The sequence below is a fragment of the Vigna angularis genome, chromosome 5 (assembly GCF_016808095.1).
Source record: "Vigna angularis cultivar LongXiaoDou No.4 chromosome 5, ASM1680809v1, whole genome shotgun sequence".
In the NCBI taxonomy this organism is placed as follows: Eukaryota; Viridiplantae; Streptophyta; class Magnoliopsida; order Fabales; family Fabaceae; genus Vigna; species Vigna angularis.
In genome coordinates this window covers 19,380,491-19,399,975 of record NC_068974.1, presented here as the reverse complement: position 1 = coordinate 19,399,975, position 19,485 = coordinate 19,380,491, and the positions used below count along the sequence as shown (strand labels likewise).

Here is a 19,485-nt window from a genome sequence, read left to right as displayed (position 1 = left end):
TTAATTTACATATAAATTGAAAACATTTAAAAACAATAATATAAATATTGTGATACGTCAAAAGTCTCATATAATTTAACAATTAAACTCGATATAAAACTTTATATATATCTCTTCCATTATAGTATGTCTAAATATATTTTAAAATAGAAACTGTAAAATAACTTATGAACTGTTTGTGTGGGTACAGTTTATATATATATATATATATATATATATATATTCTATCTTAGTATTGTATATTTTGGTATAGGTTTTGTTAGGCACATTAACATTCGTACTTTAGAATTGTCTCCTTGCAATGTTATCAATGATAAGATTAAACAAGCTCAGGTAGATTGTTCATACTATTTTATTTAGTATTTAAAGAAAATAAGGGAAAGTTTCTCAAGAAAAGAAAAACATGATTATTTTTTAACAGAATTTTACAAATATGCTATAAATTATGTGATATCCTAAAGTCTAATTCTTATTCCAGACTCTAAAAATCATAATTCTTTTGAAGTATTGAACCAAAAATTTATCTAAATCAATCTCAATTGAGCATCTTTCGAGCATTTGTTATTGTCAGTGCCTTATACATTACCAAAGCTGCATTATGCAGTCACAGAAACTGGCCAATGACAAAGAAGATGCCAACACAAAGAAAGGCTTCAGGAAGAAGAAGAAGAAACTAATGAGAATGAGAGAAAGAGAATGAAAGCAAACAAAGAAGAGAATCACACATGGCCACAAATATATAATAACAATTCTTCTTCTTTTGCACATAAAGAGACAATTTTACTTGCATGTCAAGCATATGATTTTGCTTTATTTCATTCACATATACCATCTCTTTAAAGTGTTAGAGAGCATCTATACAGGTAACTGGAATCTCTCTTTTCTTTTCTTTTCAACAAGAATTTTGGTGCTTGAACACATAACTTCAACATCAAAAATTGGCAATGTTTAACTGCTAAATTGATGTGTGCAAAAAAAGATCATACGGACCAAGAAATTGAAAACCCATAAAAGCATTTTCTTAAGTGAATGCTGCAAATGTAAGATCAGCAAAATTTCAAATTTGGCTTCTTCTATATGTAAGGAAAGATATTTTTCTGATATGATCAAGTGGGTGCGTTTGGATTTCAATTTTCAACACTTGCATTACTTATATGCATTGGAAAATGCAATTCTTCTGATTAAACTCATTCTAAGGGTAATTTAGATTAACCAAGTTACAAGAATTACTGAAATTGGCTAAAGTAAAAATGTTCTCACTTTTGAGTATTTGTATTTTTGTTGAAATGGGTTCTTAGAGGGACAAATATTTGCATCATAATCAAGTGCATTTACACTGGTGTGGTCATAATTGGCAAACTCTGCTGATGAGTTATCCTTCAGTCACACTGAATCACCTAATTTCTAATTTTAGCACACTCATTAAACAACAGTGGATGGCAAATAGAAAAAACAAAAATAGAAGAGACAATTACATGAATTTCCTCAAATTTTTGTCTTGGACAAGCAACAGAACTTATCCTGGTAGCTGTTAGAAGAACTGGTTAAAAGCAGAGAGAATGAAGAAAGTGCATATATATATATATATATATATATTATAGTAATATTATGCAGTAGATGTTCACATAAGTGGAACAAAAGAATTAACAAAGATTCTCTCACATGCTCATCGCTTGAAGCTTCCTTTAATTATGCAAATTAGTCACACCTACCCTATAAATGGATCATTGCATGAACAACTCTCTTCATTAATACCAATTCATCTCACTCTCTTCAATGGAGTGGCTTCATCAATTCCTAAATTTTCTCTTCTTAGCTTCTCTTCTCATCAGCACCACTGCAATTTCAGATCAAACTCCAAAGGTTCATACATACACACACATTTCCCCTTTAGCTTGTTATGTTCAATATCTTTGTATGACAGATTCACCAGAGATTCTCTTCTTCTCTGCAGCATTATGTTGTTTACATGGGAAATTCATCACCCAACAACAAAAGGGTACAAGGCCAAATATCAGAATCAGATCATCTTCAGCTACTGTCATCAATTATTCCAAGGTTCATTATCTGGTTTTCTGCACTTTAATCTGTAACTATACTCCTAAAAGAAATCAACATCAGTTGAACTTATGGAATGGAAATACTTTTTTATTTTATTTTCTTTTCCATTTTCTCAGTGAAGAAAGTGAGAGGATAGCTCTGATCCACCATTTCAGTCATGCCTTCAGTGGATTTTCTGCCATGCTTACAGAGAGTGAAGCTTCTGCACTGTCTGGTATTTTTCTGAGCCTGTCTTCTACCTCCTTTTCCCTTTTTTCTGCATCAAATTTTTAACTTATATCATTCTTTGACTTTTCTAATGTTTTGTTGTCAGTTTACCTTTTCTTTTTGTGGTCATTAATATTTAGGGTTAATCACTAGGAAAAAGAGCATTAATTTTACAATATGTTTGTTTTTTCTTAAAGCAAAATCAATATAGATAGCACTTATTATGTGGTTGGAAGTGAATTTTGGTGTCCTTTGTGTCTATGATTATTACTCTGCACTAATAATTTTGTTCACCAACCTTAACTACACTCACAATGATGTAAAAGACATTTCAATAATAATAATAATAATAATAATAAAAATAAAAGATAAATATTTTGGGGAAAATTAATTATTTAAATAAAAAGTGTAAATATATGAATTAAAATTAATTAACAAATAGTATAAAAGTAAAACAACATTATATTAATGGTTCCAAAATAGAGATCGGAAGATAAGAGAGTTGCTTGTGGGACAGGGTGGCACTACTTCCAATATTTTTGTCATTATCTTATAATGCATTTCAATATTATATGTACATAAACAAATGTGATTGTCGGGTGAATTTCTGGTTTTTGTACTTTCAACTTCCACTTAGACATAGAATTTTGTTCCTCTTTCTCAATAAAATGTTAAGATTTTTAAATATTCCATTGTTTCGTTTTAGTTTTGACTTTAGTGGTAAGATTTTCTTTTTTTTGGATTTATCATTTGATTAAGTGTAATATTTTTATATTATACTATCCAATCATACATAATTTCTTAATTTTTATAATAGTTATATAAAAACCATATTCAAGATGAATCATAATTAATTAATTCACATTGTAAAATTTTACACTTAATTGTCTTTTTTCGGTAATTTTTATTATATAACGACACAGCCACTACTTACATATATTTTTCACTTTAATAATTAGTTGTTTGTTGATATAAAATTTAGTTTATTCATCACCTGCTATTTAACTTTAAAATGAGAAGTGTAAAAAGGAAAATGTGAAAATAAGTATTATTTAACTACAAATAAATTATTCAAGATTTGTCATTGAATATGAATATGTATATTTTCCCTGCTAAAAAATTCATCATATACAAATATAATAAAAAAAAGATAAATTAGTGTATATAAAATAAAATAATAATTTTATGTCCATAATTAATCTACAATATAAATGTTAAATTTTCAATAAACTTTGTTTATAACATTTTATTGTGTTACATAAAATATATAACCGTTGTTTAACTAACAAAAAAAATTAATTAAAGTAGACTAAAAGTACATTCAATTTTTTTTAATTTCACTTAATTATAATTTTTATATAATTAAAAAATAATAAGTCTTATCATAATTTGTTCAGAAAAAATATTTAAGGCAATATTTTTATTAACTAACAGTGTGAAAGTTTTTATTAAAATTTAAATTCTTAGTTTTTTAAATCATTTTGTGTAGATAAAAATTATGAGGCTTTGAAAGTATATGTCTAAAACTGAATACAACATCATATGATTTTTGCTTATAGGTGATATTTTATACACAAATTCTTTGTATGGCATGTTTTACGAAATCATGACAAATATTTCATACTTTGAATCAATAATAGCTCTCACTTTTATTAGTAAATAATTTAATATAAAAATTTCAATAAAAAATTAGTGGGTAAGTAAAAATATTTGAATAATTTCAATGTTGATAATTTTTATCTTCTTGTAAAAACTCTTTTATACATAAATTTCTATGTACAAACAATTTCCACTCTAATTTTCTAGTAAGTATATTATACACTAGTAACTAAAATATTGAGTTCGAGAACAATGTTTTTAGTTGAAAATCTTCCTAAATGTTTTAGTTAAAAAAAAAATAAAAAACGTGTTTAAAGTCTTACTCATCACTTTAGTTATCATATGAATAAAAAGGGAAGCCAGTAATTATAAAATAAAATTATAGTAATAATACAACAATTGTTTCGCAAATTTTGTCGAATATATCTTATTTCTGAACTGATTCATATCTTATTATAAAATCAATTCCTAAACCACAAGTTTTATGGACCGGTTTTAAAAAAAATTATAATCTATATAAATTTAAGTAAATAATTAGATCTATACAATACATATATATTAAATATTTATTTTCCAATATAATAAAGAAAATACAATCTTAACAAACAAATTTTAATTTCATTGATATTTTATTTAAATTTCGTCAATACTTAAAGTAATTAAATACATGTTTAATTTTTTACAATTGTCTGTTCAATATATATTTATTAAATAGAAAATTAACATTAATATTTAGTTAAAAATTTTTACTCTTTTCTTATCTAAAATCATTCATACTAATTTTCTCAAAATTAATTATATATTAATTTTTCGTTTTTATATAATAAAAATATTATAAAATAAATATATAATCAATTATATTAATTTTAAAACTTACTATTTACCTAACAAAATTTAAAATGTGAACAAACCTTTATCATTAAATATTAAACAGAAAAATTTAGATATGTTACGAAAAACATCTACAATATAACATTGTGAAAATTATAAGCATTTTTTAGGATAAATGTGAAAATCATAATAATATTGAAAGAATTTGATGACATGTAAACATGAAACAGGTCACAATGGTGTGGTCTCAGTGTTCCCAGATCCCATGCTTGAGTTACACACAACAAGATCTTGGGATTTCTTGGAGTCAGATTTAGGATTGAAGGCTCCTCATTATGTCACTTCCAAAACCCTAATCCAACACTCTTCAATTGATTCCATTATTGGTGTCATAGACACAGGTAAATGCTTCTTTAATTACCTTTTCTCCTAACCTAATAATTATGCTTTGTCATTTTCAAATGTCACGTTCTAATTCAATTTCTATTTTATCTTAATTGATTTTTCATTTCTAAATTTAGGACTTAGGCTTATATTTATTATTATTTAGGAAATTATATATATTTAAGTATAAGTGTAAATTGCATATTAATACATTAATTATTAGATAAAAGAAAATATTTAAACTTAATCTTTTAAGCTTTTAAGATTATATCTAATAGTTTTACATGAATTGAAGTTTAAGATCATTAAAATATTTTTTTTCTTTTTATCTTCAGAAGTATTTTTTAAAAATAAAATCGTGATATATAAGATTCAAATCAGACAATGTCATTGATTCTAACAATATTTTTTAATTTTTTATTAAATATAACCGTTCATTCCTCTCAGCAAAAAAAAAATTTAAATAAAAATTGGATTGAGTTTTCATTATCAATGTTTACAGTGAAAATCAGTAATACAAATTTATGAATTGTTTGGTCTATAAAATTAAAAAAAATATAGAAATTATTTTTAACATAATGTGCATAATCCACTTTAAATTTGTCATTTATAATAAATTTTATATAATAATGAAGAGGTCTTTAATAGTAGAATATACTATTAAGTATTTTATTTTTCACGTAATTTGTATTGACAAATAAATTAAACTATATAAATGTGGATTTAGTCTAATTGAATTAATCTATTTGAAACATGATCAATATGATTCAATCCATTTTAGTCAAAACTAATCCAAACTAAATTGAAAATTAAATTCACACAGTTAAATTGTGGATGAATCATATAAGTTTGTGGATCCCTCACTACCCAATTGCATGCCTAATTATTAAAAATGCAATTATAAAATTTTACAATCAAGGAACTTATTTAACTTTGTTCAAAATGATTTAATTATGTTACCAATATTATTTACTATTGCACTTTGTTAAAGAAAGAACAAAATTTAGGATAAGAATGGACTACAGCATTGAAGAGAAATTACAAAGTCTTTTTAATGTAGGTTAATTTGAGTATTAGTTTTTCACCAACAAATCTGCAAAATTTGTTCTTTTTATATTAAATATTTTTTTTCCTACCATTAATAAAATATTAACTATACACATTGTCTTACTTAAAAGAAAAACATAAATAAATGGAACTTTTGTAGTATAGGTAAGGTTATGCCAAAAGCAAAACTATTACTTTGTTTATCCTGAAAGGTTAATTTAAGTGCATTCCAACTATATTTGGCTCATTACGTAGCATTACTTGACCACACTCCTTTTCTTGCACCACTTTTTTGTACTTAGTCAAATAAATAAATCAATTTAGAAGAAAACCCACCTAAACTTCACATGCAATTTTTTTAAAAAATCCAAAACAAGGTACAGTCATATAATTGTTTCATTCAATTGATACATAATATTGTCAATTTAGACTTTCATAGAAAAAAAAATATGATAAAATAATTAGTTTAAAAATTTATTTAGAAACTAAAAATATATTGTAAAAAATGAAACTTTTATATTCTTTCAATCAATGCTCCTTCTTTGCTTATTAACCATTCTGAAAACACAGAAAAGATAATAATCTTAGGTTGTTAGTCATTGAGAAGAAAACTATAACTTGTTTGGTACAGTTCAAGTCAATGATCCAAAAAGCTTCATTATATCAATTTAAAGTTTTTTTTTTGGAGAAATTAATTTGAAGTTTAATGTTTGATATATTACATTTATAAAGGACCACCACCTAACCACAGTGTTCCCCAAAAGTTTATAATGAAAGGGATTAGTGAGAGTGAAAGTGAAGTTTGCCCTTCAGACAAACTTTAGTTTCAATGTTAATGCATTGTTTGTTTCTTTGGATAAAGTCACCCAACCTCATTTGTTTTTCTTTATGAAATTTACAAAATACTCAACTTATGAAAAAAAGAGAAAAGAAGAACAAAGGGGATCTTTTAAAACTGAAGAGAAAAACATAAAGGTTAAAATAATAGATTATCTATTCCACATATTTAATTATGCATTATGTTGTGAATATTTTATTAATATTTTTTATAAACCTAAAAAAATAATTTTTAATTTTTATTATAATTTTAAATCAGTTACTTGAAATATCCCTTTTATTTGTTTCCCTAACAAGATTTCAATTTCACGATAAAAAGTAAAAATAAGAATGTAATTGAAAAAAATATGTTATCTTAAAGTTTTAAAAATATAGGTAAAAGAAAATATTTTCCTTCAAGAAACGACTATTATATAAATAATAAATAAAATAAAATAATTATTAATAGATAAATTTATTCATTTTCTAATTATTTTAACTTTCTTTTATCTAATTTAATCAATTTCACTTTCCACTCTTTTTAACTCTTTTTTTTCCTCTATTTTTCTTCTTTCCCACTTTCAACTTTCTATTATCTAATACGAGTTTAAATAAAAAATTTTAAAATTAATTCACATCTTATTTCTACAAAATTGAATTTTTAAGCAAAATTTAATTTTAAAATTATATCACAAAATTAAATTTATTCTTTAAATTGAGTCTAGAATAAGGAAACAAAATCTTAATCTTACCCAAGAGTTATTCTCTTAATTATGTTGGTGAAAAAGGTCCCACTTTCTTTATTTCACAAAGTTTGAGCTACCCCTCATTTATTTATTATAAACTGATAATTTCTTAGATCTGTTTTATAATAAAAAAATAATGAAATTCTGGAAGAAATAATTTATGAAAAGTATCCAGTGAAAACCCAAATGTGACATTAAAGTGTTGAATAGCATATTACAATAGAAGTATGACATGGACCCAAAACAAATGGTAGGCTCATGTGAAACTCACTTGTCACTACTCAATGTCACTTTTTAGGTCATTCACCAATATTCTATCCTTGTGCTTCAACCCTATTGACAGTTGCAGCATCAACATCTATTATGTGCAAATGACAACTCTTCTACCCCACAACTAGCTGTTATGATAGCTAATATATTAAGTTGCAGCGTCAACATCTAATTTACCTACGCCTATTTTTAATTGGTAAAATGTATACTGAATTTAAGTAGATAAAAATATCTTAATATATCATAGATTTTAACTTATAAGGTTAAGGATATTTTAATAGTGAGGATTATTTTTTACACCACCCCACTTTGCTCCTTGCACCACCACATTTTTTTTAAATTTCAAAACTATCCTTTATATTTTAAAATATCCTATACCCCAACCTCTTTTCTTCAACGGATGTCAACATCCATTGAAGATTCTTCAACGGATGTCAACATCCATTAAAGATTCTTCAACGAATGTACTACATCCGTTGAGTTTTCTTTTTTAATTTTAGTTTTTTAGTTTATTGTATTTTAAATTAATATATAAATATTATATAATTTTTTAAAAATTATTACTTAATTATTTATAAATTAATTTTATTTTATTTAATAAAATAATTATTATTAATTTAATTTATGTATTATTATTTAAATAATAATTAAAATATTTTTTATAAATATATTAAATCGTGACATCCGTTGAATTTTTCTTTTCAGTTTTTAGTTTTTTAATTTTTTGTATTTTAAATTAATATATAAATATTATTTAATTATTTTAAAATTATTACTTAATTATTTATAAATTAATTTTATTTTATTTAATAAAATAATTATTATTAATTTTAATTTATGTATTATTATTTAAATAATAACTAAAATTTTTGTTATAAATCTACTAAACGAATGTGCCACTCCGTTAACGGATGTGGTGACATCCGTTGAATTAGTTTTTTTTTTTCAGTTTATAGTTTTTTAATTTTTTATATTTTAAATTAATATATAAATATTATTTAATTTTTTTAAAATTATTACTTAATTATTTATAAATTAATTTTATTTTATTTAATAAAATAATAATTATTAATTTAATTTATATATTATTATTTAAATAATAAATAAAATACTTTTTCAAAATCTATTAAATGGATGTAGCCACATCCGTTGAAGTTTTTTTTTAAATAAAATAATAAACTAAAATATAAAATATGTAAACGGATGTTAACATCCGTTCACGGATGTCAACATCCGTTGAAGGTGAAACGAATGTCAATATCCGATGAAGGTGAAACGGATGTCAATATCCGTTGAAGGTGAAACAAATGTTGACATCTGTTTTATAGAAGGGCAAATTAGGTATGGGGTGGTGCAAGGAGCAGTTGGTGGTGGTGGAGGGAGCAACTCTCTTTAATACTTTTCATTCTCAAAACTTAGAGAAAAAAAGAAACCCCAACACTCTTGTTCACTTCCCTTATTCCTCTCAATCCTTTTTCTTTCCTCTCTCTCACTCCAACATCATTTTCTCTGTCATCTCTATGCTAATCCCAATTGAAAAAAATCAGAAACACTCGCCTAACGTAATCTACCTTCCTCACTTATCCAATTTGTTTATGTGATTTGTGAAGCTAAAGGTTTTATTTACCATTACATTCTTCTGATTTAATTTCTAATTGGCTAAACTTGGTTTGATTTTGATCTTGGTTTATTGATGATGGTGTGCCTGCAGAGGGGGAGTTTGTAACACAACAAAATTCTAAAATTCAAAATCAAAATTTAATAATAATGAGAAGGAAAAATATATAACACAACTCTCCAATCAAAAATCAACATCAACATCATCAATTATTTTGTTATTAAACTGGAAAACAAATGAACGAACAAAACAAGAACAACAAATTGCAGTGTTGCAGGTTAGCGTAGGGATGACTTAGAAAATGTTGGAATGAGAGAAATGAAAGAGAAAGGATTGAGAGGAATGAGGGAGGTGAGCAAGAGTTTGAGAGTTTCTTTTTAGTTTGAGGGATATATCCTTAATTTTATAATTTAGAATCCTTGATATATTAGAATATTTTTGTCTACTAAAATCCGATACACATTGCTAAAATGTACCAACTGAAAAACAAACATACACAAATTAGCAAACCCATATATATATATATATATATATATATATATATATATATATATATATATATATATATATATATAACAATAACTATACTTAGATCACTTTATAACAACTGAAACCTTCACCGGCTTTTGTTGGTATAGTGTATCCTATGGTGATCCTGTAAAAAATGTGTTTTTGCATTTAATGTATAGGATATGTGAGATTGGTCCCTTTAATGCATGCCATGATAAATGATGAGTTTGGCAAGTGAAAATTATAGAAAGAAAATGGTAGCTAGAGATGTGATTGACTTTTTTTCCTCACACCACTCTTCCTTTATTTTTCAACACTAAAAGAAAAAAGAAAAAAAAAACAGTTTTTTTCTTGCAATGTTGTGGTTAAACTTTTCAATATACTGCATTGAACTTCCTTCTACATAACAACCATCAGAGATTGTTAAAACCTGAGCCACAAAGAACTTTACATTATTGGCACCACTCCCCAGAAACCCTTTTTTTCCCGATTTGAATAATCAAGAAGCTAGTGTGAAAGAAACAACTTCTTTTTTGTTTTCTTTTCTGTAGCTTCATACCCTGGTTTTGGTATTGCAACCCTTTTGAAAAGAAGACAAAGAGCCTATATAAAAAAACTGACCAAATTCCCCACAATATAAAAACATTAAAAGGATTTTCTCATACTTTTTTTTTGCTTCTGTCATCAAGATCCAGAGACACAGACACGCTTTCTCTAGGGAACTTCACTTTAAATTTCTAGGCTTAATTACCTACTTAGTCCCCATGTTTAGAGGTAATTTGCTGTTTAGTACCCGGTTTTAAAAATGTAGGCATTTGATACCTATGTTTTGAAATTTGTATCAATTGAATCCTACCCACTTAACGCCGTTATAAATCTAATGTTTTTCTGACATCAACTTTGAATTGTGGACGAGCGGTTGTGGACGAGCGTCCTCTTAGTGGACGAGCATCGTTGGACGAGCGTCCTCTTCAGCCTGACTGGGCGTTCGCTTCGCTGGACGAGCGTCCTCTTCCGCCTGACTGGGTGTTCGCTTCGCTGGACGAGCGTCCTCTTCTGCCTGACTGGGCGTTCGCTTCGCTGGACGAGCGTCCTCTTCTGGCGTTCGCTTCGCTGGACGAGCGTCCTCTTCTGCCTGACTGGGCGTTCGCTTCGCTGGACGAGCGTCCTGATTGGGCGTTCGCTTCGCTGGACGAGCGTCCTGGGCGTACTTGCGTCCACAGGGCGAGTGTTATCAATTGCTCGTCCACTAAGAGGACGCTCGTCCACTACCGCTCGTCCACAATTCAAAGTTGATGTCAGAAAAACGTTAGATTTATAACGGCGTTAAGTGGGTAGGATTCAATTGATACAAATTTCAAAACATAGGTATCAAATGCCTACATTTTTAAAACCGGATACTAAATAGCAAATTACCTCCGAACATGGGGACTAAGTAGGTAATTAAGCCAAATTTCTACTAGCGTCTACTGCTTGATTGTGGGACCCTTCTTGGTGTCCCTGGAGCCACAGGAATAATGATGCCAAATTGAAACGATTAGGTTATATTAATTTGATATAAGAGTAAAATAATTATAAACTAATAAATTTTTATATTATAAAAAGGACAAGAGAAAAATAAAAGAAATAATAATATCAAATTAATATAAAAAATTTATTAATATCATATTTCGATGTAATAAAGTGACATTTTTAACACTCTCAACTTAATCATTTGAAGGTTTAGGGTCTTTTGATTTAACAAAAGTTTATTGCTTAAATTTTAATCACAAAAGTATTAAATGATTTTATGTGAAAATAGTACACATTAGTAATATACAAAAATGTTAACTTTTAATCTGCATTAGGATTAACAGTGTCTTTTTTTTTTCTAAACTATAATTTGTTTGGGTTTTTATCCTATCTTAACCTTTGATCCTCTATGATTCAATACTTAAGAAATAAATGAATGTAGTTTTCATTATCTAAAGGTGTTAACTAATTTTTGACAGAATTACATTGACTTTTTAAGATATTGATAAGAAGAGAATCTGTGGATTGCATTAAATGTGATTTGTTGTTTGTCAAGTAAAAAAATAAAGCAGTTAAAGTCATTTGATAAAAAAGAGTGCATGCATACATTTCTTAATAAGGACTAACATAATTAAAGTTTAAGATAGAAACAAAAGTCAAAATGCAAAGAAAAAAGATAATTAACTCTGATCTTTTATTCCATTGTGAATACATGTAACATTCCAAAAATACAGTAATTACCATATAATAGAATTAATTACATTTCATAATCAATCAGTGCAGTCTTACACTAATAACAACGCTTAAAAACCTAACGGCGTTAAGTACAAAGTTAATTTATAATATTACAAAACTAAGAAAGAGTCAGGATCGAACGGTTTTACAAAACCATTTACCGAACGATCGCTTACAAAACAACCAACATCTAAAACTACCGAACGACCTAAGGTTCGGCCTTAACTTCAACGTCCACCAGATTCTCCTCTTCAATCACGTCTTCCAACAATACTTCTCCTTCTGCTCACATCCACACGGATGATCATTGCAATGACAAGACGGACGTACAAGTACGAGACAACACAAGAAAACACAGGGTAAGCTTATGTAATTTAATTCACACATCAACATATAATATTAAACATTCCAATACCACAAGAACAGTTCAACATATATATAACGATACGAAAACTAACACTAGACTGACCGTCCGGACTATATGAATCTGTGTAGCTACAAGCGTTCGTGCACTCGGGTGATGTAGTAACTGGGATACACTCAACAGCTGTCACTCGAGGTTAGCCCTATCCAAAGTACCCCTAAGGATTAGGACCTCCTGCCGTTCCCACACATGACCTATCCTCCTCTACGTGAGGACGAGTACTCACGGAACATCAGGATGAACTGCCAGCATTAGCATGCCCACAGTCATACTTTACAAAAATCCAATATTTAATACATGAGTCGTTCCTCCCTGGAACGCTCGTTCAAAAACCACAACCATTTATTCATCTCATATACTGTTCCTCCTTTATAATCTTCCACTTCATTATCAATTTCATCATCAGTTACAAGGACACAAAATAACGAACGTTCAGTCCTCTTCAGAATGAGGACGAACGATAAGAAAGAGATCGATGATTCTCTTGTTCAGAACAGAATAAGGCGAAGAGAGTTACTTTTGGATTTACGAAATGAACCGAGTAAAATGGAGCAATATATATGACGAACGATATTTACCACGTGAGTCAGTTGAATGAACTAACTCTCTTGAGTTCAAACCAATACATGAGGAATAAGTCAAATATGGAGGCCTTAGGCCGGACCAAGTAAAGGAGACTAATCAAGACGTTAAGAAATTATATTTAGAATAGTTCACATACGGAAATCCAATGTCAGTAAATGACCGAACATGGTAAAGGGAAATATTACTGAAGTTGGACGAACGTTATTTCAACAAGCTTGATAATTAAAGACAGTATGAGCGTCCGGTATAAGACCGAGCACTACTCATTACGAGCGCTAGGTATAAGACCGAACACTAATTAGTACGGACGTTAGGTGTAAGACCGAGCGCCACTTATTACAAGCGCTAGGTATAAGACCGAGCACTACTAGTCTTAAAGTATGGGGGTGTATATATGTATTACTTTATTTCGGATATCAGGGTACAAGTATGCTTGAACGAACGCTCAAACATAATGTTCCACATGAGGACGCTCGTCCTCCATTAGAATTCTCTCCAAATGAAAGAATTCCAATTTTAAACAGTTTACTAGAACAAACCGAACGGTAGAGGACCGTTCGATAACGAACGTACTTTATCATAATGAGAATTTCATATTCAGAATTTCATCTAATTTCAACTCAAGTTTTCAACATATCAGTTCATACCTCATAAATTCATATCAAGTATCAATTTACATACTTTATAAAGTTTCACATTAATAATTCATACTCCAAAATGATTACTCATATTCACATTCATACATATTAACCATCATCATATATATCAGGCAGCATGCATCATATTCATTCCTTCAAACAACGGACGTTCATACAGTAAGACAACATACAAATGTCAATTAAATTAAATAAGCTTCCCTTACCTCTTAAAGTGAACGTACGTCCTGCAGACTAAAACTCAGCTCACAGAAATGATATTTTCTTCTACCCACCACGCTCAACCAAACTCTTTAATCTAAACACATTACAGAAAACCAAGATTTGGTTCAGATAAGATGACCGCGTGCAACCAAAGCTTGGCTTGCATGCTCATATGAACGAACAGCTAGAGACGAGGAACTTACCAGTTTCAGAATCCAGAACTGTTCGGTTCAAAGTGAAGCTTGAGACGCCGGGAATGCTTCCACGGTGCCTGAACGGTGATCGGAGTAGAGAAAGGTAAGTTACAGTAGAGAGAAGGAAGGGTTTTCTAGAGAGAAGAAGGAGAAATGGAAAGTCAGAGTTTTGGAATGGAGAAGGTGCATGCAGAAGAGTGACGCGGATTTTAGAAAATTCAGTTTTGTTTAAAAACGAACGTCCGTTCTCCTGCTGACACCTGCATCCCACTAAGTGCGTTTTAATGAGATCCGACAGGGTTTTTGGGGTAATAAATGAGATTAGACAGGTGGGTTTTGGGTGCATAATTACGAGGTCTGACAATACATAACAATTAATCTCAATTTTCATTTTGTTTTTCTTTTATATTGTGAACTATTACTGAGGAATTTAATTTAATTGATTGAAAATTGTGAGTTGTCATAAATTCTGATTTCTCATTGTGAGAAATGTAAACCGGGGGTGCTGTAGCAAATATATGGATATGTGTTTATATTAAATCCACATAACATCACACACACTGGGATATGTGACAAAAATTTAGTGTAGTGTGTACAGCAATTGGTTAATGAACAAGTGAAAATGCAAGTAGAATTATTCTTCTAAATTATAGTATAATCATGTTGAACAATTCATAATATGAAAATGTAATCACCACCTGGACTTTATGTGTTACTCACAATGAACAACTTTCCTCTTCTAAAATAGAAAACACTGATCCACGAATTAGAAGGACCTCAGTGTAGAGTTTGCATGCTACATATTATGAACAGTTATGTTTGATTATTTTTCAACCATTTTATGCCTATGTCTGTTCTGCTTCAAGGGATATGGCCAGAGTCTCCAAGTTTCAGAGATGAGGGTATAGGGGAGATCCCTTCAAGGTGGAAAGGAGTTTGCATGGAGGGTCATGATTTCAAGAAATCCAATTGCAATAGGTATCATTCATTCTATAACAATTTTTTTGAATAAAAAATGCTCATATCTATTTATAAGATAAGATCTTTTAGTAATCACAATATAGCAATGACAAAATTGCTAGCTGATCATATGCTACACTTAATAAAACTGCAGAAAATTGATTGGTGCAAGATTCTACAATATTGAAGCTACACCAGGTAGCAACCAGACTCAAATAGAAGCAAGCAAAGGTTCCCCAAGAGATTCTGTTGGACATGGCACTCACACTGCATCAATTGCAGCTGGTGTTTATGTGAAGAATGCCAGTTATTATGGTTTAGCACTAGGCACAGCAAGGGGTGGTTCACCTTCTACTAGGATTGCTGCTTATAGAACATGCTCAGAAGAAGGATGCTCTGGTGCCATCATTCTAAAGGCTATTGATGATGCTGTAAAGGATGGAGTAGATGTGATCTCAATCTCAATTGGACTCAGCTCACTGTTTCAATCAGACTTTTTGAGTGATCCCATTGCCATTGGAGCATTTCATGCAGAACAAATGGGGGTCATGGTGGTGTGCTCAGCTGGCAATGATGGCCCTGATCCTTTCACAGTTGTCAACACTGCACCATGGATATTTACTATTGCAGCTTCTAATATTGATAGGAACTTCCAATCAACTATTGTTCTTGGAAATGGAAAGTATTTCCAAGTAGGTTTCTTGATCTCTTCTTGAAGTAGACTTGTTGGCATGAATTTCTTTTTAATGCCCCAAAACCCTCAAATTCCCTCCTTTCTTTGTGTTTTCAGGGTACAGGCATTAACTTCTCAAATCTTACTCATTCAAAGATGCATAACCTTGTCTTTGGAGAGCAAGTAGCTGCCAAATTTTCCCCTGCATCAGAAGCTAGGTACCTAACTGTGATTTATGAAGTTATTTTCATCCTCTTAAACCTTAAATAACTAAGTTATCATTTCATGTCTTCCCCTTTCCATGGTCCTTTTTTATTGTCAAGAGATTATAAAAAATGTATTAGGTATACTCAAATGAGATGCATTGAAATTTAACATTGATGTTACTGTTCACACACACACACACACATATATATAATCAGTATCACTAATACTAGTAAATTTCAGATGTTGGGGGTTTAAAGATCCACCTTAGAAGTTATGTTAATTGTTCTCTGAAATGCAGGAATTGTTATCCTGGATCATTAGATTACAACAAAATTGCTGGCAACATTGTTGTTTGTGCTAATGATGATCCAACTGTTGCAAGGCGAATCAAGAAGCTAGTTGTACAAGATGGAAGAGCCATAGGGTTGATACTCATTGATGAGGACAACAAAGATGTTCCCTTTGATGCAGGTGTCTTTCCCTTCACTGAGGTTGGAAATCTTGAAGGACATCAGATCCTACAATACATAAACTCTACCAAGTAAGCATCATCAGCCTCAACATTTGTTCATTAGTGATTTAAGGTAAATTTTCCCATGTTGTATGTGTTGGAAAGTCTAAAATAGTCTGTTTCAATTTTTGGAATGCAGCTTACATGTTTACTGCACCCTTTTGTTTAATGCCAGTTGATTTTATTAAACATTTAGTAAAGTTATGATAGAAAATGTAAAATTCATGTAGTGTGGTGGTTTGACTAAACAACTGTCATTGATGAACAAATAGTAATTTAGCACACACATATTTATGTTCACAAATGTAAAAGTTGAAACATAGTATGCTTGCTACCTGTATGCTTACTTAGTCTACCATGGTTCCATTACAGGAACCCAACTGCAACAATTCTTCCAACAACAGAAGTTGTTAGATATAAGCCTTCACCAATTGTTGCATCTTTCTCATCTAGAGGTCCTTCAAGCCTTACAGAAAACATTCTCAAGGCATTTTTCTTCCCTATGTTCTTACATGCACTTTTCATGGCTTAATTAGTAATTTGGTTTTAATACTTTGGTATGTGATATGTTTTGGTCCCGATATTTTTTTACTCATTTGAATCTTTATTTTTTTTTTGAAAAATAATTAAATATGGTCTCTTATGTTAAATTTGTTGGGAATCCAAGTGTGAGTCTAAGTCTCACATTGGATAAAAAGAGAAAGTAGAACACCTTATAAAGATGAAAGACCCATTAACTCAATGCCTTTAGGTTTTGGGTAAATAGTGGTGTCAATCCCTTATATGGTTAGACTCAGATGTTATTGGTGTTTGTGTCTCCCCGGTGAACCTCCTCCTCGATAGACCCAACAAAATTAACATCTTTCAAGCAGAAGATGACCTAGATTTTGACATGTGCTAGACTTAGTTTTTGACATGTAGTACTTTTGAATGGTATTAATGTCAATTTAATGGAAGGACCACATTAGCTCTTGTTAAAACAAACAGAACTCAATTGAGTAAAAAAAATATAGAGTCCAAAACAATTAAAAATCTAAATATAAGAACCAAATTACTAATTAAATTTATTTTTCATTTCATCTCGAACTTCAATGCACTCACTATTTCTTTCACATTATTGACAAATTTCTTTTCCAGCCGGATGTGATGGCTCCAGGAATTGGCATTTTGGCTGCTATGATTCCTAAAAGTACTGACCCGGGAAGTGTTCCAATTGGGAACAATCCATCCTTGTTTGGCATAAAATCTGGTACATCTATGGCTTGCCCACATGTGACAGGTGCAGCAGCATTCATTAAATCAGTACACCAAAATTGGAGTCCTTCAATGATAAAATCAGCATTGATGACAACAGGTACTAGACCAAACACACTCTTCTAGTCTTTTGATGATATGTGTAAGAGAAAGAGATGCAAGTAAGTGACACTTAAACTTGTTCATCTTTGTGAGCACAGTTGAAAACTTGTTCCTGTGCACATTTTTTCTTTTCGAAAGCTTTAGCACTTGTACAGAACAAACAAACATGCTCTAATGCTGTTTGTTCCTATTCCATTCTTCAGCAACGAATTACAACAACTTGAGGAAGCCTCTCACTAACAGCTCAAACTACATTGCTGACCCACATGAAATTGGAGTTGGTGAAATTAATCCAGTCAAAGCTCTCTACCCTGGATTAGTTTTTGAAACAAACATAGAAGACTATCTCAGATTCCTCTGTTATTTTGGCTATTCACAGAAAAAGGTAAGGTCAATGTTTAAGACCAACTTTGATTGCCCCAAGAACTCCTCTGAAGACCTTATATCCAACATCAATTATCCATCAATATCTATAAGTACACTTAAAAGGCAACAAAAACCAAAAGTGATCACAAGAACAGTTACCAATGTTGGATCCCCTAATGCCACATACACTGCAAAAGTGAGATCATCTGAGGGATTGGTTGTGAAGGTCATCCCCAATAAACTTGTGTTTTCTGAGGGTGTTCAAAGAATTACCTACAAAGTCTCATTCTATGGCAAGGAGGCCAATGGTGGATACAATTTTGGATCTCTAACATGGCTTGATGGCCACCATTATGTTCATACCGTCTTTGCAGTCAAAGTTGAATAAATTTTCTCACACATACAGGTATTGGAAAAGGTCACACAAAATGTAACTACATGATTGTGGTATTCTTTTGCCTAACTTGATATATTCTATATAGGAATGAGCTCCATATAAAAAGTATAAATTTCAGAGACATTAATATTATTAACTTGTGATTTTTTTTTCTACCCTCTTCATGAGCCTACGGTGATGGGAACTTTGTTATTTTGTCTTGCTGTTGCTTGTGTCAAAATAAAAACCTGGCAACTAGCATTTCTTCCAGTTTCTAAACTCAGAAAGAATCATCGTGGAATGTTATGTAACATTCCAAAAATATAGCTTTAAACTATATTTAAGAGTCCTTACATTTATAATAAAATAGAACCGTTATAAGGAAAAGTAAAATTAATTTGCAGTTATCCTAAAATAACCTTAAATTAAAAACTTTACAGAAACAATACTAATACACACCAAAAGAGCTTACCGATCGGTCATACAAAAAGTGTATCGACCGAACGGTCCTACACAAATACAACAGGAGTACAAGACCGAACGGTCTTGCTCTTAAACTACCTTCTTCTTCTAGCGCTTGCTCCAGAGAGTCATCTGCTCCTTCTACTCACACCCACCGGGTGATCATTGCAAAGAC

The 19,485-nt window shown here is 30.1% G+C and overlaps 1 protein-coding gene across 1 annotated transcript; it reads left to right on the top strand.

Annotated features, from left to right (window-relative positions):
* Window positions 1-1,655: 1,655 nt before the first annotated feature.
* Window positions 1,656-19,024, top strand: LOC108339539 (CO(2)-response secreted protease). The gene is made up of 11 exons (XM_017576673.2): window positions 1,656-1,863; window positions 1,955-2,058; window positions 2,178-2,275; window positions 4,929-5,099; window positions 15,266-15,377; window positions 15,514-16,051; window positions 16,150-16,250; window positions 16,538-16,780; window positions 17,123-17,237; window positions 17,888-18,104; window positions 18,310-19,024. Exons 1-11 carry the CDS (start codon window positions 1,777-1,779, stop codon window positions 18,858-18,860), a joined length of 2,337 nt encoding a protein of 778 aa, XP_017432162.1. The 5' UTR covers window positions 1,656-1,776; the 3' UTR covers window positions 18,861-19,024.
* The last annotated feature ends 461 nt before the right edge of the window (window positions 19,025-19,485 follow it).

What these genes read in the sequence shown, in the direction of transcription:
- LOC108339539 (XM_017576673.2), top strand. Translation starts at nt 1,777, where the DNA reads ATGGAGTGGCTTCATCAATTCCTAAATTTTCTCTTCTTAGCTTCTCTT. An exon ending in AAGAAATCCAATTGCAATAG is followed by an intron (nt 15,378 to 15,513) that starts GTATCATTCATT and finishes ATAAAACTGCAG; the next exon opens with AAAATTGATTGGTGCAAGAT. An exon ending in TCCCCTGCATCAGAAGCTAG is followed by an intron (nt 16,251 to 16,537) that starts GTACCTAACTGT and finishes TCTGAAATGCAG; the next exon opens with GAATTGTTATCCTGGATCAT.